Here is a 25,907-nt window from a genome sequence, read left to right as displayed (position 1 = left end):
AGTGTTTTAAAACTTCGCGATATGAATGTTTATATTTATGGCTTACTATAATAATTAGAATGGAGTATAATTTATAATTTGGTTAAACACTACTTTTTCCGAACCCCCAACAACAGTTGTTATATTATTAATAAATTTGCTTTTAAAGGTTATATAATAAACTGTTAAAACTTAAAAGGTATATTGTTAAAATACTCATCTATACTATTATCTATACTACGTGGTTGCCACATACTGAAAGAAAAGATTCAGTATTTAAACTTATATAATAACAGATGAACTTAACTCCAAAGGGTTCACAACTATAGGAAGATTTGTTGTCAACACCACCAACAAAAACAACTTCATACAGTTATTTTTTTTTAGCTAAGCATGCCATGCACCTAAATATTTTGGACCTGAGCTACATCAGTTTCGCAAAAAATATCGATTCAGAATATATTTTAATGATCTTCTAAAGTCTGTTTAATTTGGCTAAAACAAATTTATGATTAGCCATTTGTTTGGTCTAAGACAAACAGAATCCTGATTTCTGTGTAGTTCAAATATAATAAAATGTATTTCTAAGGAGGATATTCGGAAACTGTTATCATATTAGGGTAAACAATTTCAAGATTCTTGGAACAGTTCATTAAAATAATGATTTAGAACTTTACAAAGGAATCTAAATTATTTTTCAGAAAATCTTGTGGGATCTTAGAAAATAATATTCCAAAAACTTATTTTCCAAACTCAGGTTATTTTCCTGTAAACAAATGGAGCCAATAAATAAATAAATCAGTAATATATTTTTCTAAATCAAACAACTGATCGAAAATAAGAAAATACTATCATTTGACTATTTTCTAGAGGTAAGACATAATTGCACTTGGACATCAATCACAAATAAGCATTTTTAAGTGCACGAAAATAGTATAGCATGTCTCTGACCAAGTACTCCCAAGAGTTGAGGTTCCATCTGCAAAATATGCGGATATACGAGCTTTTGCAAGCTTTGTCTTTGCACAAAGCAATATTCCTAAGACAAAAAAAGGGGGAGGGGGAAGACAATTGCAGGATTACCATTTTTTATTTTACATAAAAAGATTAAAAATTAGTTAAATTCACCACAAGTAAAGATTTAGTATGAATATTATCCACAAATAAGTCACAATAGTCTAACAGCCTCCATAGGTTATGAGGCAAGAAATAAAAGAAATTCTTGCCGTCCTCCAACTATAAAGTAATGTATCCAAAATCCAAATACATGAATGCATTTCTTAAAAGCACAATGGTACCTTTTAACCATTATTATCTCCGGCCATATACTTCGGAAAATCATCAATATTATTTCATACTATTTATTTTATTAATTAAATACAAAATTTCAACTATAATCTTAATTGTGCTTAATTTGGTCAGATACAGATATGATACTGAGAACATACCTGATGTACCTCTTCCAAGACGATGAACAGGGACAGGGTTTGTCTGTTGACATGCAAATATAGAACTTTGTTTGATTGCGTGCCACTGTAATTGAGTCAAAACAGTCCGGTGCTGGAATAGTCCTCCCGGTAAAACTTGGAGACCGGATGGCTTGTCTAGTGCAATCTGCATACAATATATACACCTCAACATTAAACAAGAAACCATCAAATAAGTGAACCTGACATCTATATATCTTATGTTTACACACAAATCATCTCATTAGAGCCACATTTGTAAGATAGCTTGCAAAGGGTTTTTCTTTTCGTCATACTTGTGGACCCTAAAGTAAAATAGAAGATTACAATACAACTTCTTCTGGGAAACAGAAGGAGAACCAAAGAAAGGCCATAAAACAATAAATTCAGATAAATATCTGATAAGACTTAAATGCACCCTATTTAACTTCCTATTAATCTGCATACATAGACTTTAAACTTTAAAAAATATGCAACTATATATATTATACTCTGGACGATGAGACTGAAGTTTGTTATATACCAAATGATCATCTTCAAATAGAACTCCAAGCAAGTATGGTGCATCAGGTTCTCTCCAAGGAATTCGATGATATTGCAATTCTGAAGCAGCACTAGTATCAAGCTTATCAAAAAACAGTACAAAGATGTACTAACTACTAAATCAAACCAATATACCACAATACCTTAGAACTTTGATAGGGTCTGTAACAATCGTGCCATCAACGGTTATCTGCAAGGGAATTCGCACTTTGAAAAACACTAGTTTCTACAACCCCAGACAATCAAAAGACATTTATGTCAATTTGAAAACTAACCTGTCCATTCTCGATTCTCTGCAACCATCTGTCAGTCATTCATTAAAAAAGAGAAAAATTAGAGTTTGCACACTAACATTAACATGCACTCAGGAGTGGGCAAAGTGTAGGTCCATAAAGCTATTATTGGAAACAAATAAGCTGAAACTATGCAGATACAATTGTTTGAACGTAAACTGAAAAAAAACAAAAGAGACTTGCATGAAGCTGTGTTCATATTTCTTATTTCATGAAGTACTCTATATAGAATATGCAGATAAAGAAAAATGGCTACAAACAAGGAACTACTAAAACAAACTACTCCTACATGATCTCTAAGTCTATCCTGCTTCTCCTGGAAACTCTCCGCACAATTACGACTAAATCAAACTAGCATGCAAGTTACTGAATAATGAAAACAAATAAATAAAAAAACAAGTTTTATATTAAAATAAATCCAACAATCTCTCCCTTAATTTGAAACTTGTTTCTCCAGCTCTTTGACACCCAACAACTTTCTCATTCTTTCAAACTTAACAGTACTGAGTGCCTTTGTTAGAATGTCTGCACACTGCAAATTTGAGCTCACGTGCCTGATAACAATTCCCTACGCTCAACGCATTCACGGATGAAGTGATAGCGTATATCTATATGCTTGCTTCTTCCATGGAAGACCGGGTTCTTAGCTAGATCAATAGCAGACTTGTTATCGATATACAGAATGACTGGACCAACATTTTCTCCTGTTATTTTACTCAGCAAATTTCTCAGCCAGATGGCCTGACAAGTAGCAGCAGTGGCTGCCATGAATTTAGCCTCACATGAGGACAAAGCAACACATCTTTGCTTTTGTGACACCAAGGTGATCAAGCTATTATTCAGATAAAAAGCCACGCCCCCTGTACTTTTCCTGTCGTCCGTTTGCCCAGCTAAGTCACTATCTGAATAGCCCACGAGCATATTGTTGCCGCTGTTTTTCGAATATACCAGACCAAAATCCAAGGTCCCCTTCACATACCTTAGTATACGTTTCACAGCATTTTTGTGCAGCACCGTCGGTTTCTCCATGAATCAACTTACCATTCCCACCGCATACGCTATGTCAGGACGTGTGTGAACAAGATAACGAAGCCCCCAAACCATGCTCTTGTACTCCGTTGAGTCTACCTGAATACCTCCTTCATCCTTAGTAATACGTTCCTTTGGGTCCATTGGAAATTTTGTAGGATTACACTCTCCCAGTCCTGTTCTTTCCAACACCTTTTTGGCATACCCTGTCTGCTTCAACTCAATATATCCTTCTCCTTGTTTTACCTCTATTCCCAAGTAGTAAGACAGTTTACCCAGGTTGTTCATTTCGAATTTGCTGTTCATTTGCTGTTTAAACTCATTGATAGCAGTAACACTCGTCCCTGTGATCAAAAGATCATCTACGTATACACCAACGACAAAAACTTCTCCCCCTTTGCATTTTGTATAAACTGCATGCTCGTGTGGACACCTTGTGAAGCCCATACATTCGAGACTTTTGTTCAGTTTAGCGTACCAAGCACGCGGTGCCTGACGTAGACCATAAAGGGCTTTTATCAATTTATATACCAGATGCTCTTGCCCACTTTTAACAAACCCTTCTGGCTGTGTTACATAGACTTCGTATTTCACCATTCAAAAAAGCAGTCTTCACATCTAAATGATGTACCTGCCAGCCACACTTTGCTGCTAGTGCTAACAACAAGCGAACGGTTTCAAGTCTGGTAACTGGGGCAAAAATTTCATCGAAGTCTACCCCTTGTTCCTGCACATACCCCTTGGCCACGAGTCGTGCTTTATACTTTATAATTTCCCCATCCTCACCTCTCTTTATTTTGTAAATCCACTTGAGCCCTATCACTTTTCGATCAACCGGTAGCTCTGTCAGCTTCCAAGTATTATTTTGTTCGATCGAATCCATCTCTTGTTGCATTGCCTGCCTCCAGTTACGTTCTTTAGCAGCCTGACTATAATTTCTCGGCTCATCAATGCCCATGAGAAGTAATTCATCATCCAATTCGATTTCTTCTGTTTCATTGTATATGTCAACCATGGACTTGAACCTCCTTGGCTCACTGCTATTTTCTGCATCTTCATTTTTGGATCCATGTGTGAATATTTGTGACTGGGGCGTTGTTGCATCACCATCAGAGTCTGCATCCGTCTGATGTGCATCTGCTTCAACCATTTCATCCTGTGTAAAACCATCAACAACAGTGAAAGTGTGTTGATGTTCCATCAATTCAGTTTGCTGGCCTTGATTCCATGTCCACGTTTTTTCCTCCTCAAAAACTACGTCTCTGCTCACCAGTATGTTGTTATTCTTGGGATCGTATAAGCGATATGCTTTGGTTCTAGGTTCATTACCTAAATGCACAATCACTTTACTTCTGTCATCCAATTTTTTTAAGTGATTCCCAGAAACTTTCATGTGAGCTAAACAACCAAACACCCTTACATGCCCAATGCCTGGTTTTGTTCCCTTCCATGCCTCATATATATGGGGTTCGTTCATTCATTGAGCGAGTAGATAATCTGTTGAGTAGATAAACCGAGTGCCTTATAGCCTCTCCCCACAAAATTAATGGTAACCCCATTTGTTTCAACAGACTTCGTGCCATGGCGACAACAGTGCGGTTCCTGCGCTCCACTACTCCATTCTGTTGGGGGGAGTACGGAGCCGTGTAATGCCGTGTTATACCACTTTCCTCGCAGAACACTTTAAAATCTTGAGAACAAAACTCTCCCCCACGGTCTGTTCTGAACACTTTTATTCTTTTGGTTGTTCCATTTTCCACATGTGCCTTGAATTTCTTAAATATAGCCAATGCCTCATCTTTACTCTTAAGCATATAAACCCACATCCAACGACTGAAATCATCAACAAGAAGTAAGAAATATTTGTTACCTTTGGACGTGGTTGGGGATATAGGACCGCATAAATCACCATGCACCATTTCCAATCCCATTTTTGCATGATAGTTGGCCTTTGGTGGGAAAGACTTTCTTGCTTGTTTTGACATTAAGCACCCTGTGCACACGCCCTTCGGCGGAGAAAATTTTGGCATACCATATACCATTTGGTTTGAGTGCATTAGAGACAAGGCTGGAAAGTTTACATGACCCAGCCGAGAGTGCCACAACCACGACAATTCCTCAGCTTTCAGCTTCAAGCACACTGCCTTCTCTGTTTCAATGATCATTTTATACAACCTGTTTGGTGACCTCTTTACTTTCATGAGGAGTTTTCCTTGAACATCATGTACCCACAAAAACTCTCCACTCAGAACAACCCTATTTCCATCCTCAGACAGTTGCCCGAGACTAATTATATTACTACGAAGTAAAGGAATATAATATACCTCATGCAATGTACGTCTTTCTCCATTTTTGCACACGAAGCTAATAGAGCCTTTTCCTTTGATATCTACCGTTGATCCGTCACCAAACTTCACCTGTCCAGTTATATTTTCATCCAACTCCCTGAATTTTGAACGAAGTCTGGTCATATGATTGCTCGCCCCATTATCCAAGTACCACAGATTTGATTCCACACGATCATCACCTTGACCCAATTTTGGGACCACCTTTTCTTCGTTCAACAACATCATATCGTCCCTCTTCCCGCTGTGTTCTGTCAGTAATAGTGCAGGTTCATCTTCATTGATCTGGGCCATGTTCACTTCCTGTTTTTGATCCCGTTCTCGTCGTGGTTTTTTGCATTCAGCGGCATAGTGCCCATATGCACTACAGTTGTAACACCGTATTCTGCTCTTATCACGCCCCCAACGAGTGCTTTCCTTTCCTCGAAACCTCTGGTTTGAAGATCCCTCAGCTGCCCCTTTATTGCCATTTCTTTTAATCCATTCCTCTCTAGTTAGTAACAGTTTTCCTTCGGCATTTTCCCTCTTAGACCACTCTTCTTCTGTGAGTAGGAGTTGTCCATCACTTTCACCTGCTTGCCCTTTCACTCGCTCCTCATGAGCTTTTACGATCCTATGGCCTCCTCTACAGACATCGTTTCCAGATCAGCAAATTGTTCTATGGTGGAAACAATTTGCAGAAACTTTGATGGCACCGCACGGAGCAGCTTTTTAACCACATAACTCTCCTTGATTTCTTCCCCTAGTGCACGTATGTTTGTCACCATTCCGTTCAGTTTCAAATATAAGTCATCTAGTATTTCACCGTCTTTCATGCACAGCGACTCAAATTCACTCTTTAACGTCTGAACCTTGGCTTTTTTCACACGCTCCGCACCTTGACACATAGTCTGAATGGCCTCTCAGGCTTCCTTTGCTGTTTCCTTATCAGCCAGAGACAACAAGACATCTTCAGGAATTCCCTGATATATTGTGGCCAGGGCGATCTTGTCTTGTCTGTCATCAACCACACCTCCTTTCTCTTTCTTCTCCACTGCATTCCACACCCCCTGTGCTTTCATGAACACCTTCATCTTAAGTGCCCAGGCTGTGTAGTTACTTCTTGCCAGCATTGGATAGTTTAAACCAATCGCACCCTCTTTGAGCTTATTTGTCTCTGTTGTCATCTTTGGCATATACTTGGGCATACAATGAGACCTAAGCTCTGATACCAAATATTGGAAACAAATAAGCTGAAACTATGCAGATACAATTGTTTGAACGTAAACTGAAAAAAAACAAAAGAGACTTGCGTTAAGCTGTGTTCATATTTCTTATTTCATGAAGTACACTATATAGAATATGCAGATAAAGAAAAATGGCTACAAACAAGGAACTACTAAAACAAACTACTCCTACATGATCTCTAAGTCTATCCTGCTTCTCCTGGAAACTCTCCGCACAGTTACGACTAAATCAAACTAGCATGCAAGTTACTGAATAATGAAAACAAATAAATAAAGAAACAAGTTTCATATTAAAATAAATCCAACAGCTATATACCCTAATGCATTAGTATTATTCAACATATTTCTGTAGTTGATAAAGTTTCAATCATAGGGGAGATAAGAGTTACGAATTGAACTCTATCGTAGCAGAAGGCAGGAGCACCTTTGCAACAGTTAACAGAACTAATTATAAATAAAGCAAACCAGACGCTTAAATTTCAAACAAAATTCGCAACATCTAGACAACTTATAAATTACGCGAGATACTACTAACTATAAAGCTACAACAATTCCAAAACTCATACAATATCAATATATGGAACAACAACTTTAATTGCAAAATCTGAAGCTTATAAACACTACTTTCTGTGGGTCAATTCGTAAGGGTTTCTCTATTGTTGTCACAATGTCACTAGTTCTGGTTTCGACTCTCGTTCACCCGAGAAAATAAACTCAATTGTAATTTTAAAAAAGAAGATAAGTATAGTGATAAAGTGGATTATCCTTGCAAAGGAGCTGAACTCTTGTACTTGGTGGAGTAAAAATGAATAAGTGTGAGACCTGTTTATATAATGTAGTGAGTTAGAATAATGATTACACAAATTTATTTTGTGTAAGAGAAAATAGAAAATAGTTACATAGATATAAAATACCAGAATCAGAGGGTCGGACGCGATCGGAATAGAAGAGGCCGTCGTTTAATTCCGGCCAGGGTTCTCCGATTGTCCGCATTTCACTGTTGTTCCGGAATAGAGGACCAAAATTCCGGCCGATACGGAAAAAAAACTACAAAAAAAGCCCATCAAGAAAAAAGTCCAGCCCGGCGAGGGCCTTAATTATTTTTTCTCAGTGTGAAATTCGAAAAATCCCAGATAAAGTTTAGTTTAGACCTGGATAAAAGTTTAGCATTTTAAGAAGTCTAAATAAAAATCTGATTTTTATATAAAATATATAATATTTTAAATATTCTTTATTAAAAATTATATTGAACTATTAGAAGTAAAATAAGTTATATTTGATTGATTTATCAATTTGTTATTGTAAATAATAATTGTTAAATTTTAAGTAATAATTAAGAATATTTGAATGCAATATAAAAAATAATTGCAATAATGCCGAAGTGAAGTGCGTTCAGCTAAATTGGAAGAAGGAAGGAGAAAAGATGAAACGATGGACTGAAATTGCACATTAAATATCTTTTATTAAAATTATATTACACTATTAGATGTAAAATAAGTTATATTTGATTGATTTATCGATTTGATATTGTAAATAATAATCGTTAAATTTTAAGTAATAATTTAAAATATTTGAATGTAATATAAAAATAAAGGAAATTTGTGTAATATGTCCCAAATTTAGGGGTCACTTTATAAATATATCCCATTTTATTTCAAAACTATTTATATGTCCTATAGTTAAATTTTACCTCAAATATAACTCATATATGTATATTTAAGTTGTAAAAATAATAAATATGTGCTAAAAATTACTAGAATACCCTATAAATTAGGTTTTAATTGATCACTATAAATATAGTCACTAGCTGCGTCCAAGAGTATTATTTTTTTTTTCTTTTTGAACACTTTGGATTAACTACAAATGATAATTCCTTTGATGCAACTCATTGAAGAACTCTTTAGACTCCGGATGTCTAATGACATTCTAGAAGAAATGCTAGAATAATCTGAAGGATGTAAATAGCATGTCTGGCCATACAAGATTTAGTTATGCAAATTTATACAAGCCTGTATTTGATTTTCTGTTATCAAATAATTTGGTTCATCCTCTAACCCAGCCACGGGTTTGGGTTTTGAAAGTATCGGCTATCATGCGCATATAAACAGACACAAATGGAGGTATATACTGTTTCAGAGCTTTGCTACGAATTTGGTCGTACACCTTCAAGGTAGTCCAAGCATGAAGCATAATGACTTGAATAAAAATCATGAATAAGTTCCCTCACTTCAGTAACCAACTCTAGAAAGTTGCCAAAATTAATATTGTCGATGACCTTGGCCTTCTGCTCGGTTCCGTCAAAACTTGCAAGTGCATAGAGGCCATCATATATTGCAACACCTTGATAAAAAAATATTACTACTGATATAAATCAATCAGCAAATGAGTATAATATTTTCAATTCTTTTAAATGTCCTGATTTGTACACGATATTTGACAATTTATATATAAGAAAAAACATTAATGAATCCTGGAAGGTATGGATTGTGTAGTAGTAATAACCCGCATCTACAAGGGTAAAATCTAAAACTGTTAGCTAAAATATGATTAGCTAAAATTTTATTGAACCTGTAATCATTTTTGCTCCAATGGCATTAGTTATAGTTATTAGCTATATTCATAATATTACTCTTTTTATTAATTTTATATATAAATGAAAAAGTTTAGTTATTTCTTTTTTTTGAAAAGAAGTTTAATTACCCCAACAGAGGTTATGAGCTTTGTGGGTTTAGCAGGATATTACCGGAGATTCGTGCAAGACTTTGCTAAGATAGCCGACCCATTGACTAGACTTACCCGGAAGATAGAAAAGTTTGTATGAACAGAGAAATGTGAGGAAAGCTTTCAGGAACTGAAAAGGAGACTGGTGTCAGCACCAGTGCTCGCTCTTCCCGATGGAAAGGGTGAGTTTGTGATATACAGTGACATATCGCATAAAGGATTAGGATGTGTGCTTATGCAGCACGGAAAAGTTATAGCGTATGCCTCTCGACAATTGAAGGAGTATGAGAGCAGATACCCGACGCATGATCTAGAATTAGCAGCCATAGTGTTTGCCCTGAAAATTTGGAGACACTACCTATACGGTGAGAAATGCGAGATTTACACAGACCATAAGAGCCTCAAATATATTTTTACTCAGAAAGAACTGAACATGAGACAGAGGAGGTGGTTATAGTTGATTAAGGACTACGATTGTGAAATTTTGTATCACCCGGGTAAAGCCAATGTGGTGGCTGACGCCCTTAGTAGGAAGGAAAGACTCAAAATGATAATGACATCTGAGGAATTAATTAAAGAATTTGAGAAAATGGAAATTGACGTGAGAGTGACCGGTAAAGGGACAGAAGGATTATTTGAGGTTAAGCTAGTGCCGGAACTGACGGAAAAGATATGAGTATGTCAGGAAAAGAAGATGAGTGAAGAAAGAGGAACATTGACTGGTGAGGAAGTGAGATGCGAGAAGGAAGAGAAAGGGATTATGAAGTATGCGTCCCAAATTTGGATTCCAAATGTGCAAAGTTAAAGGACGAGCTGCTGCACGAAGGGCACAACTCCAGATATTCAATCCACCCAGGAAGTACGAAGATGTACCGTGACCTTAAGGAATATTATTGGTGGCCTAACATGAAGAGAGAAGTAGCAGAGTGGGTCAGCAAGTGCTTGACGTGCCATAGAGTGAAGGCTGAACACCAGCGACCTAGTGGACTATTACGGCCCCTGGAAATTCCGGAATGGAAATGGGAGCTTATAGCCATGGATTTTGTGACAGGCCTACCAAGGACAAAGACCAATCACGACGCCATATGGGTTATCATAGATAGACTGACCAAGTCTGCACACTTCCTACCAATCAACGAAAGGTACACCATAGACAAGTTGGTGGATATTTACTTAAAGGAAATTGTAGTGAAACACGGCGTTCCTGTAGCTATAGTGTCAGATCGAGACCCACACGTTAATTCCCGATTTTGGAGAAGCTTCCAAGAATGTGTAGGCACCAGACTAAACATGAGTACCGCTTACCACCCCCAGACTGATGGGCAAAGCGAAAGGACTATTCAGACCCTAGAAGATATGCTACGAGTGTGTGCCATCGACTTTAAAAGAAATTGGAATGACCACTTACCCCTGATCGAATTTGCTTACAACAATAGCTATCACGCTAGCATAGGAATGCCTCCGTATAAAGTTCTTTACGGAAGGAGATGTCGCTCTCCCCTATTTTGGGATGAAGTTGGAGAACACAAGATAATAGGACCCGAGTTAGTCCAGTAAACCAGAGAAATGGTGGAACTCAACAGGAAGAGACTGGTAGCAACTCAAGACAGACAATAGAAGTACGCTGACCAGACCAAAAAAGATAGAGTGTATGAAGTAGGGGATTCAGTGCTGTTGAAGGTATCTCCGTGGAAAGGAGTAATGAGATTTGGAAAGAAAGGGAAGCTGAGTCCCAGATTCATAGGCCCCTTTTAAATTTTAAGGAGAATAGGACCTCTAGCTTACGAGCTCGCCTTGCCTCCTAATCTGCAACAAGTGCACAACGTGTTCCACGTGTCCATGTTAAGGAAGTACCATGCAGATGTGTGACATGTAATAGAATACGAGCAGGTAGATTTACAACCAGACCTGACCTACATTGATCAGCCAGTAAGGATAATGGACCAAAAAGAACAAGTGCTGAGGAACAAGACTGTGAAGCTGGTTAGAATCTTGTGGAGGAATCAAAATGTCGAAGAGTTAACTTAGGAACTTGAAGACGCAATGAGGAATAGATATCCCCACTAATTTTCTAATTGATTCCGGGACGGAATCCTTGTTAGAGGGGAAGACTGTAATAACTCAAATTTTTGAGACATTGTAAAAATATTTAATGAATAGTAACCCTGACTGACGGGAAAAACGTTTTTGGCCCACACAATGTTGTGCATGAGAAAATGAGTTTTGGAGTTGATATTATAATTATGCGTACCAAATGAGTGTATATAAACGCTATTAGTTTTCGAAGAAAACGTACTTTGAAAAACAACCATATTTATGAATCATCGAGGATTACGGGAATCACAATATAATTACGAATTTAAAACCCTACGGATTTATGGCCAAGTATTATAATTCAAACCATAAGGAATAAATATGAAATGATTTACGTCGCGAACCGTTTACGAGAAATTATTACAAAAACGTTTAAGCGACCGAGCGAACGCGTAAACGATTAAATAAATGTAATGCACTAACTAACCATGGTAGAAAAGTAACCATGGTTACTTTATCAAATAGTGAGCTAAGGTATAGGATGATCAACCAAGGGCTAGAAAATAGTAAGCTAAAGGGGCTAAGCTAATTAGCTTAGCTTGTAAACTACAAAGGCTAGCTAGTATTTGTCCAAGGATTAGGCAACAAGAATAAAATCCTAGGATCTAAAATAGAGAATAACAATCAAATAAAATATATCACAAGCATTATTTTCAAGAAGCTCCCAAGAAGCAACACAAAAACACACACTCTCTCTCCCTAAACTCTCCATTCGGCTTCTTCCAAAAAGAAGAAGAAATCAATTTCAAATCTTCAAGCTCTAGCCATGGATATATCCTCCCATTAATTCTCAAGCTTTATACCAACCAAACTAAGGTCAGATAAATCTTTGAGCTCTTTTTATCAAGGTTTGATGGGTAAAATAAATTCAACAAAGATGATAATGAATAGTGTGAATAGTAACTCTTCTTTGGTTTCTTGATTTTAATGGTTGTTTTAGGTTCCAAAAACCATACTAGGCACTCCCAAGACTTCACCATCATCAATAACACATCTCAAGCTCTCAATAAAGGTATAAATCTTTAACCCAAACTTATTTAAGATTTAAGTTCATGATCCTTTTAGAACATAGTTGTAAACCTAGTTTTGGTGGAAGTATTGTTGTAATCTTGATGTTTAGCAAAGTAGATTTAAGGTTGATTGTTGCTGCCTCAAAAACATGATGTTCTCGAGAGGAGTTAGTGTGGTGATGATATTATGTTGATTGTTGGTGGTAGTATAAAGATTTAAGGCATAAACGAAACTCCGATCGTAACCGTAATCTCGTTAAAACGAACAAAACGTAACTTTAAGTTTCTGCAGAAAGTCCCGAAGATGTAAACTATAGTTTCTTCCAAAATAACCCTTGATTATGATATACAATGTTATAAGGATCGTTTAGGCGCTTGAATCACGTGATTCTGATTTACGGATCAAAAGTTATGGCCGTTTTACTAAAAGTGATTTACGCGACAAAAACTGCTACGAATTTATAAACTTTGAAAATAAAAAGGATCGACTTAAAATATTTATAAATCATGAAATTTTTATAGAGATTAGTAAATTGAGTTTTCTAACTGTCATAAAAATTTCAAGTGAAAATAATGATTTTTCAATTTTATTAAAATATCGGAGCCGAGACCGCGCAATTAGAAAACCGTATAATCCATAAGCGGAGCCAATGATGAAAATGAAAACGGACTTAAGGTACCCCGGGAAAGGAAGTGACCATAATGTAAATAAGGACTTAAAGAGATAATAAGGGTAATATAAGTTGAGAGGGTGTATAATAAGTAGTGCATGAGTGCGAGTCACCGTAGATTAGAACGGGACCTAAGGAAACGAATTTTGTTTATGATTATAGATTTCCGAGAAGAACCTAGAGCATCCTTCACCTCGAGATACCTAGGCAAGTTTAGGGACTCAACTCCATTTACTGTTGTGTTGTGAAATAATTGTTTTATTATCATTGCATAAATACCATGTTTGCTATGATACGTAATAATTGAATTTTTCGCATAATGTAGTGATGTTGTACGATAAGTATGTATCGTAAAATGTTTAATTCCGCTTTAAGCGTGACGTATAAGTATAAGACCGAGAGTCGGTCGGGATTTTAAGATAAAAACCCGATGATCATCCCGGTGATATTATAGGACGATTAATAGTCCATAGTAGTATGTTTTAAAAGGACTCAACGTCCACTTACAAAATATTAAACACCTCGAACTTTTATTAAAACGATTTCCAAAAATCGTATTCCCTCAACTATAATTTATCGTTCGAACAAGAAATATTTATCTACTATTCATTATTTATGGAGAAGTATTCTCCAGTGAATATTTATTTCAAACTCGATTAAATATTAAATATTATTAAATTATTTAAACATAAATTAGTTGAATAATATTATTTCAAATATTCTTTTAAAAAGTATAATTATTCGAGGTTTAATTATTTAACTATTAATATTTAATTATTTATTATTTAATTGTTTAATTATGATTTAAAAATTATAGAACCTGATTCAAAAAACTTTCTGATTTTCGGAAAATCATTCGAATAATTTCAGATCGTCGGAGAATATTATCTCGACTTATTTTAAATATTTTGATTATAGTTTCAAAAGAAACTCCCCCTTATATAACAAATATGTTGACAACAGTCAACGAATTGTATTCAAAAAAAAATTCGTAAAATTTGGCGCACATCCTTAGTAGTTCCTCCGAAAATTCTCGAAAGTATATATATATACGTACATAACCAGGTGTACCTATCAACAAGTAATATGCTTGGGGAACAATACAAGTTCCAGATATATGATGAGATTCTTACAAGGACAAGGAGGAGTAGACTCTAGTACTTCGTGGACTGGGGAGACTACCAATTTACTACCACATGAGAAGGTATCTTATATATAGGGCTGAGCATTCGGTTGGTTCGGTCCAAAACCGGACCGAACCGAATATACCGAAAAACCGAATAGTCATTTTTTCTTGGACCGAACCGGACCGAAGTTATATTATGGACCGGACCGAACCGAACCAAAATAATTCGGTTCTGTCCGGTTTTGGACCGAATAGACCGATTTTTTTTTTCAAAAATAAAATTGCATTAAAAATTAAATCACAAATTATAAATTTTAAAATATAATTAAAGTAATGTGATATGTGGAGTTCTAATACTCCATAAATATAATTACAAATTAAAAATTTTGATTATAATTTTTAAGATATATGTAAAATATATATAATACAAAATTATAGTATCTATGATTTGGTCTATTCGGTCCGGACCGAAATATTTGTGAAAAAAACCGAACCGAACCGAATTTTATTTCGGTCTATTCGGTCCGGACCGAATAGGATAAAACCGAACCGAATTTAGGACCAAACCGAACCGAATTAGCACGGTTCGGTTCAGTTTTTCGGTTTCGGTTCGGTTTTGCTCAGCCCTACTTATATATTGATAAATATGTGGAGTATGCGTACTTGAGAGGGATGGGCGCAAAACCGTGTCTTGAGAGGGATAGACGCGAAGTGTGTACCTGAGAGGGATGGAAACAGAAAGGCCCAAATGTGGCCAGGGTGATAACCAATAATAAAAATGGAATCTTCCATCTACATGTAGAAAATGTTACTATTCCGTAGTACGACTGATCATCATATGCGGTGGCTCCAGTGAATGTCATATTCTTCCAATTGGAATTGTGATGCAATACCGTAACCCAAGCCTAGGTGCTGGGTTTACCATTAAGGTATTTGCATGATAATAAATCCCCTAAAGAATTATTTTCAAAAGAAGGTGTGTATCACCACTGATAACTATTTTTGAATAAAATATAAATATCATATATAATGTTTTTACTTGAGTTTATCATATAGTCATTTCATACTGTACATTATTATGCTGGGCATTATAGCTCACACTTGTTTTCTTAAATTGATACAACACAACAGTGAATCAAGATACCTATCATGAGACACACATCCATGAAACGGGTACGAAATGGCCAGCTATTTCATAGGTTGTTTGGTGTTGTACCACAGGTAGACCGAATAAGCTGAATTGGTTTTCAGTTATTTTTAGTTCAGATTATTTATACGTATGACTTATATAAGGTAATAAATAAGCAACATATATTTGGCCGACGGACTAGCCTTACTTAAAGGTTATTCCCCGGTAAGACTTAATTACTTTTGGGTTGTACTAATTATCACTCTGTGGTTTGATTTACTCTAGTAATGAATGGCTCGTTTCCAAGACAATAACCTGTAAGTGTGTGTGATAAGTGTGGGGTCATTAAGTGTGAGTATTTATATATTGTGATGCGATGTATGTAGTTTATAGTGATTGAGATGGCGTGGCCTCCGAGATCCCTGACCCCGGATTTTGGGGCGCCACAAATATACATATAGGTGTATAACTTAGTGATACTACAGTTTAAAAAAATAATGTAATGATTGAAATTTATATTTTATTGTTATTTATGGGTGTGTTTACGAAAGATTACTATATTTAATTAAAAGGTAAATTTTAGCTGAGATCAATAATATACGAATTGTCATTAGTCCTTGAACTGACCAAATTCAACTATATATTTTTTTAGAGCCACAACTAACTATATTCAAATTTATATTAGTTTAATATATTTAAACCCGAATCAATGGTAAAATTTTATGTGTCAATGACAAAAAATTTATGTTAGCTTAAGGCCCTTTATATCAACCAAATCCAGCAATTATACTTACTATTTTGTTTAATTTTATTTTAGCCTGGGGTGATTATTATTTTATTTTAGACCGAATGGATAATATATATTATTTTATTTTAGTTTGATAACATAATATCGACACCACAAATTTCCTTACAAATTTTTATTTTGTTATAATTCGTTTCATTAATATAATATTTTTAACGGGATCAATAATATTTATTATTTGATTTTAACCCGATTCTTCAAATACAACTAAATGTATGTATTTTTTTTAAAAAAATTATTTAAAATCGGATCAATAGTATAATTTTGTTTAGCCCGATCGGCAGAAATTTATATATTATTTTTCTTTTAACGAAAACATATTATAATTATGTTATGAATATTTATCTATTTATGAAAGTATTTTATTTTAAATAATACTATAATTACGGTGACCAGACGAACTACCAACCAAACTTTCATTATTTCATCTTTAATGCTGAATCGGGTTAGAAACAAAATCAAAATTTGAAAGGTAATTCGTTGATCGATATAATGCCAATATGCTAAAACAAAATAAAATATATTATTTATTCGATTTAAAACATAATAATATTCACCAAGCTAAAATAAAATTAAAAAAAGTTAGATGTAATTAGCTGGATTTGGTAGATAAAGGGCATGTGGCTAAAAAAAATAATGTATATTATCGATTTACACTAAAATTAAATTCAAATTAAAGATAATTATTATATTAAGGGTAGTGGCTGCGGGTTACCTACGATAAATAAAATTAAAAAAAAATTAACATGTATCTAATTCATTAGTATGTATAATATAAGTTTAGAAGAGTGGGATAAGAAGGATCCGACCCTTATAGTAAAAATACGGAAGTTTGATAGTTTACTTGTGTGTACAATGTTTATAATTATACTTACAATTTTGTTTAATTTTATTTTAGTCCGTGGTGATTATTATTTTATTTTAGACCGGATGGATAATATTGATTATTTTGGTTTAGTTTTATGACATTATATCGACCCCAAAAATTTTCTTTTGTTATAGTCCGGTCCAATAATATAATATTTTTAGCGGGAACAATAATTTTTATTATTTAATTTTAGCCCGATTCTTTAAATCCAACTAACTATATGTAATTTTTTTAATTTTTTATTTAAAATTGGATCAATAGTATAATTTTGTTTAGTCCAGCAGGGTGAATTTTATATTTTATTTTATTTTAACAAAAACTATTAGTCATATTATAATTCTGTTATGAATATTTATCTATTTATGAGAGTGTTTTATTTTAAATATTATTATAATTATGGTGACCAAACCTACTATCCACCAAACTTTCATGGTTTCATCTTTAATATAATAGTATAGATAAGAAAAACACGGATAAAATCCGGCCCAATCTGCTCACAGACCTAAAATAGATCTCATATTTAATAGGAAGTCGACCCGACACTATTTTAAAAATGTCTGACCCTATTTATTTTAAAAATTGGACTTTTTAAAAATTGAATAAAACCTGAACCGATAAGACTTTTGCGCATTTTTAATATCAAATACAAATTTACGATTTTTTCTTCAACTAAATTATTTCTTTGCTCTGAGTTCAAATTAAAATTTTATTATTTGTCGTCCCAAATTCTGGATACGACTGTCGTTTTGCCAAAAATTTTGATTTTTTTTAAGAACGGTTACTCATTTGTAAGGTTATAATTCATATTTGTCAAAAATAATTATTTCTTAGCATATTTTGAATTGTAGTCGATTGCTTTATTCATGTTCATCCCTAAATAAAACACTTATATATTAGCCTAATTATTCAAAAAAAAAGTTACAACCTTGAAAAAAAAGGAAATTATTTTTACAAAATTGTTTATAATTTTTTTTGAAACTATTTTTAAAAAAAAATACATTATTCTTATAAAATAGTAATTAAAATTTATTTAAATGTAACATAATATTTTATTTTATATGTAATCCATGATTTTTATGTATTGGTTTTTATCTATTGATATAAAGTATAAGATCAAAACTTTGATTCCTAAAGGTAACTTACCAAAAAAGCATTCTATTATGTCATTATAAATTGAAACTTTAACTAATATTAAATAAATTTAACAAACTTCTCCTACTATATATTATATGTCAATTAAGGGTAAAAAGAGCCATTTTAATGGCCGTGAAATCACAATTTTGCCCTTTTGTTTTGAGAAATTATAAAAATGTAAATCAATTTTGCCCTTTTGTTTTGAGAAATATTTGTCTGAATTTTAATTTATCATATTTTTATATTGTAAATCAATTTTAATATGATTTGATTTTAAAAATATGAGATATTACTAATATTTTTGTATAATACGAATTAGTAGATTTTTTTTAAAAAAATAAAAATAAAAATACATGATTATTATTTTTAATTATATCAAGAATTCTCGCAGGATTCCCCATTCGAGTCGAGTGAGGACTGGAAAGGAATAGAATATTCATTCGGGGTGTAGGGTGAGTCTGGGGATCAAATAACACTTCCTGATCACGATGTGGCCCAATGCATATCCGTATAAACAAACTTCAAGTATTTTTGTGATAATAGTATAGTTTTAATTTTATTAGTAATTATGTTTATCTGCCTTAAACTAAGTATCTAATATTAAAATTATCGGGGGTGAGCCAGAATCAAACTGTACGACAAAAATAAATTTTCACCACTTAAGTTGTCTATACGTTTGAAACGAAAAAAAATTAAGAAAATACAGTTATGACCTTTATGTCATCTCATTTTAATTGCATATTTATTTATTTAAATTTTTATGAAATGTAATTAAATTTATAAAAATATATCATTCATTATTACGTAATTGATGTATGAATATAAAATAAAGTTAAAATAATCATTTCTTGTATTCGAAAATTAATTTCTCATAGACGTAAATTCGTTCGAAATAATATTTCGATAAAAATAGAGACCCGTGCCTAGCATGGCTTTTTACTTTAGTTAAATGTTAAATCCAAACCATAGATCGATCGGTAAACACAGGACAGGAGGAGCCTGATTCCTAAGCATAGTCGGACTATTAAAAGTCTCTATAAATATATATTGTATGAAGCCTTTATCGAACATCATCAAGTAAATTCTGAGCATCTATCGAGTTCATTCTAGATGGATTACGTAGCTCCTGCCATCGCAGCTTTCGAAAAACTCACAATAACAGATTCTTTTAGCCATCCCATCAATGCCTTAATGAACCTCACTATAAGCGAGAGCACCAACACTTCGAAACCTGTCATGCCAAGCCCAAAAATAACCCCAGAAGAATCATGCAGCCTTGTCAATTTACGCACTCTTCTCGGACACTACTATGGAACATGCTGTAAGCCTTCCATCTGCTTTCGCTTTCAAGACCCGTCTTCCATCCTTACTCCAGCGGTAAGAATTAGCCAGTATCGATTTCGTTATGCTTTGGTTAAATCGGGCATGCGAGAAAACTTAAAGATTACAAAAAAGAAGGGTAATGCTGTTGAATATGAGTTTAACACAGTACGCTCGCCATATATACGGGAAAAGATAAATCGCCTGCTAAGCAACATGGCCGAGAAAAAACCCGAGTACAGGGATAGGTTAGAGCTGGCTAAACTTTATATTCAGCAGGGTGAGAATCAAGAAGAAGTTCTTAGTATTGTTAAATCGCTGTACTAATTACTGTGCGATAGGGAAATTTGTTGGGATTTGATTTTATTACGATGAAATTAGGAACTCTTACATGTACTTTATGGCTGTTTTTATATTATATTAACATTGTGTTAATTACTGGGCAAAAAAAAAACTTTGTCTTAGTTACTTGACCTGGATTTATTAGTATTTACCTATTAATACGGGTTCATGTAATTCTCGACATGTCTTTAGTTTTTTAATCTATTAGCATTATACTTATTGGTTATCATTATCAATACGTTGAAATAGTTTATATAATTAATTGAGTTGCTATCAATTAAACGTAGGATGACATATCTTGAAAGGTATTATCAATTTTCAAAGTAATTGCAACTTGTTTACAAGTAAATTTGCTAATATTGCTTAGTAACATGCTTAAATCTTTTCACGAATGTACTTTGTAATTAAAAATATTGACTGTTGAATAATTACAAATAAGGAAGCACAATTATATTTGCATCCGACATAGGAAATTGCATTTGTCATCTTTTAATGTATCTACAATTGTTATTTCTTTATGTATACTAATTACATGTGTATTAGTCATAATTGCAAAGAGGGACAGGATATCTGCAATAAAATTTGCATATGTAGCAACAAGAGATCAAAAATACCTGTATGTATACATGTGCAGATTATACTTAAACTGTTTACAAAATTTTTATGTTCAACAAGAAATTTGGGAACTTTATCAGCGAAATATGTTTGGAAGAATAGCAGTGATGTCAATATCAGCAATTGAGGTTGGTGTTAAACATTATTGTCTTTTACAATTTGAAGTACTATACAGCAAACATTGTTAACTATATCATGGAATGAGCAGATCCACTTCAAGTTCGAGCTGATGCAGGAGACCCTGTACTTGACACTGTGAATCTAATTGATAGGTTCTTGGCCATTCACCCTGTGGTACGTAAAAAGCTCCAGCTAGTTGGGATCACAGCTCTGCTTATGGCATGTAAGTATGAAGAAGTTGCAGTCCCAGTTGTCGAAAATCTCATTAGTGATTTCTGACAGGGCGTACACTAGAAGAAATATGTTATCAAGGGAAGTGCGTTTAGTCCAAGAAGCATTGGAGGAAGAATTGGATACCGCTCCCTCAAAGTCTTTCTCCACCTAGAATTTTTTTTTGATGTATCATAAACAATCCTCTTTGATCTACCCAAATTTTGAGGGATAAATAGTGTTTAAGATTACTGGATGCATGATTTTTGAGCGTACTTTGAATATTCAACAGTAAACTTGTAGAAGGATATGGAAAGTTCACCGAAAAAATTAAAGAGATGTGTTAAATGGGAAGTAGGGGGAGAGAAAAAGAGTTAAAATACAAGTTCTACACGAGGATAACAAGATGAGTAATTTATAGGAGTAACATGAGTTGTGCTTGACAAAAATCAACCAACGGTTAAGATCAGAATTGAACGTGTATCACGAATATGGATCGCTTGATATGCAAGATGCAAAAGCGATCCGCACAAAACAATTTTGACCAATAAAAGATTATCACGCGGATCGCTGTCCACGAATATATGGACCACATGATAAGCAATTTTAATGAATGACTCAGATATGATGCAAGAGCAATCCGCACAAAATACTTTTGACCAATTAAAACTTATCACGTGGATCGCCAATATGAACCGCATGATAAATACTTTCAACGACTCAAATATGAAGTTGAAGCGATATGAACGAAATGATTTTGACCAATATAGATTACAAGATATGCATTTATAACTAGCTACTCATATTTTATAAAATGATTTCAACCAATAATTTTGATTCATACGATTTTCAACTTATAAACTAAATTAGTTGTTAACAAATAAATTGTTTTGTAAGTTTAATATATAATATGTCCAAGATTTTATCTTGCAAATAATTTATTAATTTGATAATATATTTATTTTTAAAAAATATAATTTTGATACTCTTAATAATATATAATTTTGATACTCTTAATAACTAGTATATGAATTATTTAATGAATCATATTTAACGCATATGATGAAATTACTAACATGAAACTACAGGAGTAATTAAAAATGTATATAAAAAATGTAATAGATTATATAACATTTTGAAATATAAATTCTAATTAGATTCAATAAGTTATGTTTAATCTTTAGTAAAACTTTTCTGTTTAATCTTAATCACCTACTTTTATGGGAAAAAAAGAAAGAAGGAAGAAATATGAGGATGTTCCAAGCTTCCCGGTTACTCGAAATAATTAAAAATGTTTGTTCCCAAGATACAAATAAAATCCAGCTTGGTCCTCCCACTAGTGTTTTAAAACTTCGCGATATGAATGTTTATATTTATGGCTTACTATAATAATTAGAATGGAGTATAATTTATAATTTGGTTAAACACTACTTTTTCCGAACCCCCAACAACAGTTGTTATATTATTAATAAATTTGCTTTTAAAGGTTATATAATAAACTGTTAAAACTTAAAAGGTATATTGTTAAAATACTCATCTATACTATTATCTATACTACGTGGTTGCCACATACTGAAAGAAAAGATTCAGTATTTAAACTTATATAATAACAGATGAACTTAACTCCAAAGGGTTCACAACTATAGGAAGATTTGTTGTCAACACCACCAACAAAAACAACTTCATACAGTTATTTTTTTTTAGCTAAGCATGCCATGCACCTAAATATTTTGGACCTGAGCTACATCAGTTTCGCAAAAAATATCGATTCAGAATATATTTTAATGATCTTCTAAAGTCTGTTTAATTTGGCTAAAACAAATTTCTGATTAGCCATTTGTTTGGTCTAAGACAAACAGAATCCTGATTTCTGTGTAGTTCAAATATAATAAAATGTATTTCTAAGGAGGATATTCGGAAACTGTTATCATATTAGGGTAAACAATTTCCAGATTCTTGGAACAGTTCATTAAAATAATGATTTAGAACTTTACAAAGGAATCTAAATTATTTTTCAGAAAATCTTGTGGGATCTTAGAAAATAATATTCCAAAAACTTATTTTCCAAACTCAGGTTATTTTCCTGTAAACAAATGGAGCCAATAAATAAATAAATCAGTAATATATTTTTCTAAATCAAACAACTGATCGAAAATAAGAAAATACTATCATTTGACTATTTTCTAGAGGTAAGACATAATTGCACTTGGACATCAATCACAAATAAGCATTTTTAAGTGCACGAAAATAGTATAGCATGTCTCTGACCAAGTACTCCCAAGAGTTGAGGTTCCATCTGCAAAATATGCGGATATACGAGCTTTTGCAAGCTTTGTCTTTGCACAAAGCAATATTCCTAAGACAAAAAAAGGGGGAGGGGGAAGACAATTGCAGGATTACCATTTTTTATTTTACATAAAAAGATTAAAAATTAGTTAAATTCACCACAAGTAAAGATTTAGTATGAATATTATCCACAAATAAGTCACAATAGTCTAACAGCCTCCATAGGTTATGAGGCAAGAAATAAAAGAAATTCTTGCCGTCCTCCAACTATAAAGTAATGTATCCAAAATCCAAATACATGAATGCATTTCTTAAAAGCACAATGGTACCTTTTAACCATTATTATCTCCGGCCATATACTTCGGAAAATCATCAATATTATTTCATACTATTTATTTTATTAATTAAATACAAAATTTCAACTATAATCTTAATTGTGCTTAATTTGGTCAGATACAGATATGATACTGAGAACATACCTGATGTACCTCTTCCAAGACGATGAACAGGGACAGGGTTTGTCTGTTGACATGCAAATATAGAACTTTGTTTGATTGCGTGCCACTGTAATTGAGTCAAAACAGTCCGGTGCTGGAATAGTCCTCCCGGTAAAACTTGGAGACCGGATGGCTTGTCTAGTGCAATCTGCATACAATATATACACCTCAACATTAAACAAGAAACCATCAAATAAGTGAACCTGACATCTATATATCTTATGTTTACACACAAATCATCTCATTAGAGCCACATTTGTAAGATAGCTTGCAAAGGGTTTTTCTTTTCGTCATACTTGTGGACCCTAAAGTAAAATAGAAGATTACAATACAACTTCTTCTGGGAAACAGAAGGAGAACCAAAGAAAGGCCATAAAACAATAAATTCAGATAAATATCTGATAAGACTTAAATGCACCCTATTTAACTTCCTATTAATCTGCATACATAGACTTTAAACTTTAAAAAATATGCAACTATATATATTATACTCTGGACGATGAGACTGAAGTTTGTTATATACCAAATGATCATCTTCAAATAGAACTCCAAGCAAGTATGGTGCATCAGGTTCTCTCCAAGGAATTCGATGATATTGCAATTCTGAAGCAGCACTAGTATCAAGCTTATCAAAAAACAGTACAAAGATGTACTAACTACTAAATCAAACCAATATACCACAATACCTTAGAACTTTGATAGGGTCTGTAACAATCGTGCCATCAACGGTTATCTGCAAGGGAATTCGCACTTTGAAAAACACTAGTTTCTACAACCCCAGACAATCAAAAGACATTTATGTCAATTTGAAAACTAACCTGTCCATTCTCGATTCTCTGCAACCATCTGTCAGTCATTCATTAAAAAAGAGAAAAATTAGAGTTTGCACACTAACATTAACATGCACTCAGGAGTGGGCAAAGTGTAGGTCCATAAAGCTATTATTGGAAACAAATAAGCTGAAACTATGCAGATACAATTGTTTGAACGTAAACTGAAAAAAAACAAAAGAGACTTGCATGAAGCTGTGTTCATATTTCTTATTTCATGAAGTACTCTATATAGAATATGCAGATAAAGAAAAATGGCTACAAACAAGGAACTACTAAAACAAACTACTCCTACATGATCTCTAAGTCTATCCTGCTTCTCCTGGAAACTCTCCGCACAATTACGACTAAATCAACTAGCATGCAAGTTACTGAATAATGAAAACAAATAAATAAAAAAACAAGTTTTATATTAAAATAAATCCAACAATCTCTCCCTTAATTTGAAACTTGTTTCTCCAGCTCTTTGACACCCAACAACTTTCTCATTCTTTCAAACTTAACAGTACTGAGTGCCTTTGTTAGAATGTCTGCACACTGCAAATTTGAGCTCACGTGCCTGATAACAATCCCTACGCTCAACGCATTCACGGATGAAGTGATAGCGTATATCTATATGCTTGCTTCTTCCATGGAAGACCGGGTTCTTAGCTAGATCAATAGCAGACTTGTTATCGATATACAGAATGACTGGACCAACATTTTCTCCTGTTATTTTACTCAGCAAATTTCTCAGCCAGATGGCCTGACAAGTAGCAGCAGTGGCTGCCATGAATTTAGCCTCACATGAGGACAAAGCAACACATCTTTGCTTTTGTGACACCAAGGTGATCAAGCTATTATTCAGATAAAAAGCCACGCCCCCTGTACTTTTCCTGTCGTCCGTTTGCCCAGCTAAGTCACTATCTGAATAGCCCACGAGCATATTGTTGCCGCTGTTTTTCGAATATACCAGACCAAAATCCAAGGTCCCCTTCACATACCTTAGTATACGTTTCACAGCATTTTTGTGCAGCACCGTCGGTTTCTCCATGAATCAACTTACCATTCCCACCGCATACGCTATGTCAGGACGTGTGTGAACAAGATAACGAAGCCCCCAAACCATGCTCTTGTACTCCGTTGAGTCTACCTGAATACCTCCTTCATCCTTAGTAATACGTTCCTTTGGGTCCATTGGAAATTTTGTAGGATTACACTCTCCCAGTCCTGCTCTTTCCAACACCTTTTTGGCATACCCTGTCTGCT

The 25,907-nt window shown here is 33.9% G+C and overlaps 1 protein-coding gene and 1 long non-coding RNA gene across 2 annotated transcripts; both read right to left on the bottom strand.

Annotated features, from left to right (window-relative positions):
* Positions 1 to 776: 776 nt before the first annotated feature.
* On the bottom strand, positions 777 to 7,874 carry LOC141704540 (RNA pseudouridine synthase 5-like). Its single transcript, XM_074507771.1, has 7 exons — positions 7,796 to 7,874; positions 7,647 to 7,703; positions 2,264 to 2,292; positions 2,132 to 2,178; positions 1,969 to 2,059; positions 1,428 to 1,593; positions 777 to 1,018 (listed from the first exon to the last, which is right to left on the bottom strand). Exons 1-7 carry the CDS (start codon positions 7,872 to 7,874, stop codon positions 876 to 878), a joined length of 612 nt encoding a protein of 203 aa, XP_074363872.1. The 3' UTR covers positions 777 to 875.
* A 15,286-nt stretch (positions 7,875 to 23,160) lies between these two features.
* Positions 23,161 to 24,804, bottom strand: LOC141704538 (uncharacterized). Its single transcript, XR_012567999.1, has 5 exons — positions 24,648 to 24,804; positions 24,516 to 24,562; positions 24,353 to 24,432; positions 23,812 to 23,977; positions 23,161 to 23,402 (listed from the first exon to the last, which is right to left on the bottom strand). It is a non-coding gene; the product is annotated as an uncharacterized LOC141704538 (long non-coding RNA).
* Between the last annotated feature and the right edge of the window lie 1,103 nt (positions 24,805 to 25,907).

The sequence above is a fragment of the Apium graveolens genome, unplaced genomic scaffold, assembly GCF_009905375.1.
Source record: "Apium graveolens cultivar Ventura unplaced genomic scaffold, ASM990537v1 ctg7954, whole genome shotgun sequence".
In the NCBI taxonomy this organism is placed as follows: Eukaryota; Viridiplantae; Streptophyta; class Magnoliopsida; order Apiales; family Apiaceae; genus Apium; species Apium graveolens.
Note: the sequence above shows the minus strand (reverse complement) of the source record. Positions and strands in the feature narration are given on the sequence as shown.

Excerpts from the sequence above, each read along its gene's own strand:
- LOC141704540 (XM_074507771.1), bottom strand. The coding sequence starts at position 7,874 with ATGCGGACAATCGGAGAACCCTGGCCGGAATTAAACGACGGCCTCTTC. Across the intron at positions 7,704-7,795 it reads CGTCCGACCCTCTGATTCTG|GTCTCACACTTATTCATTTT; the intron begins GTATTTTATATC and ends TTATATAAACAG. Across the intron at positions 2,060-2,131 it reads GACCCTATCAAAGTTCTAAG|TGCTGCTTCAGAATTGCAAT; the intron begins GTATTGTGGTAT and ends GCTTGATACTAG.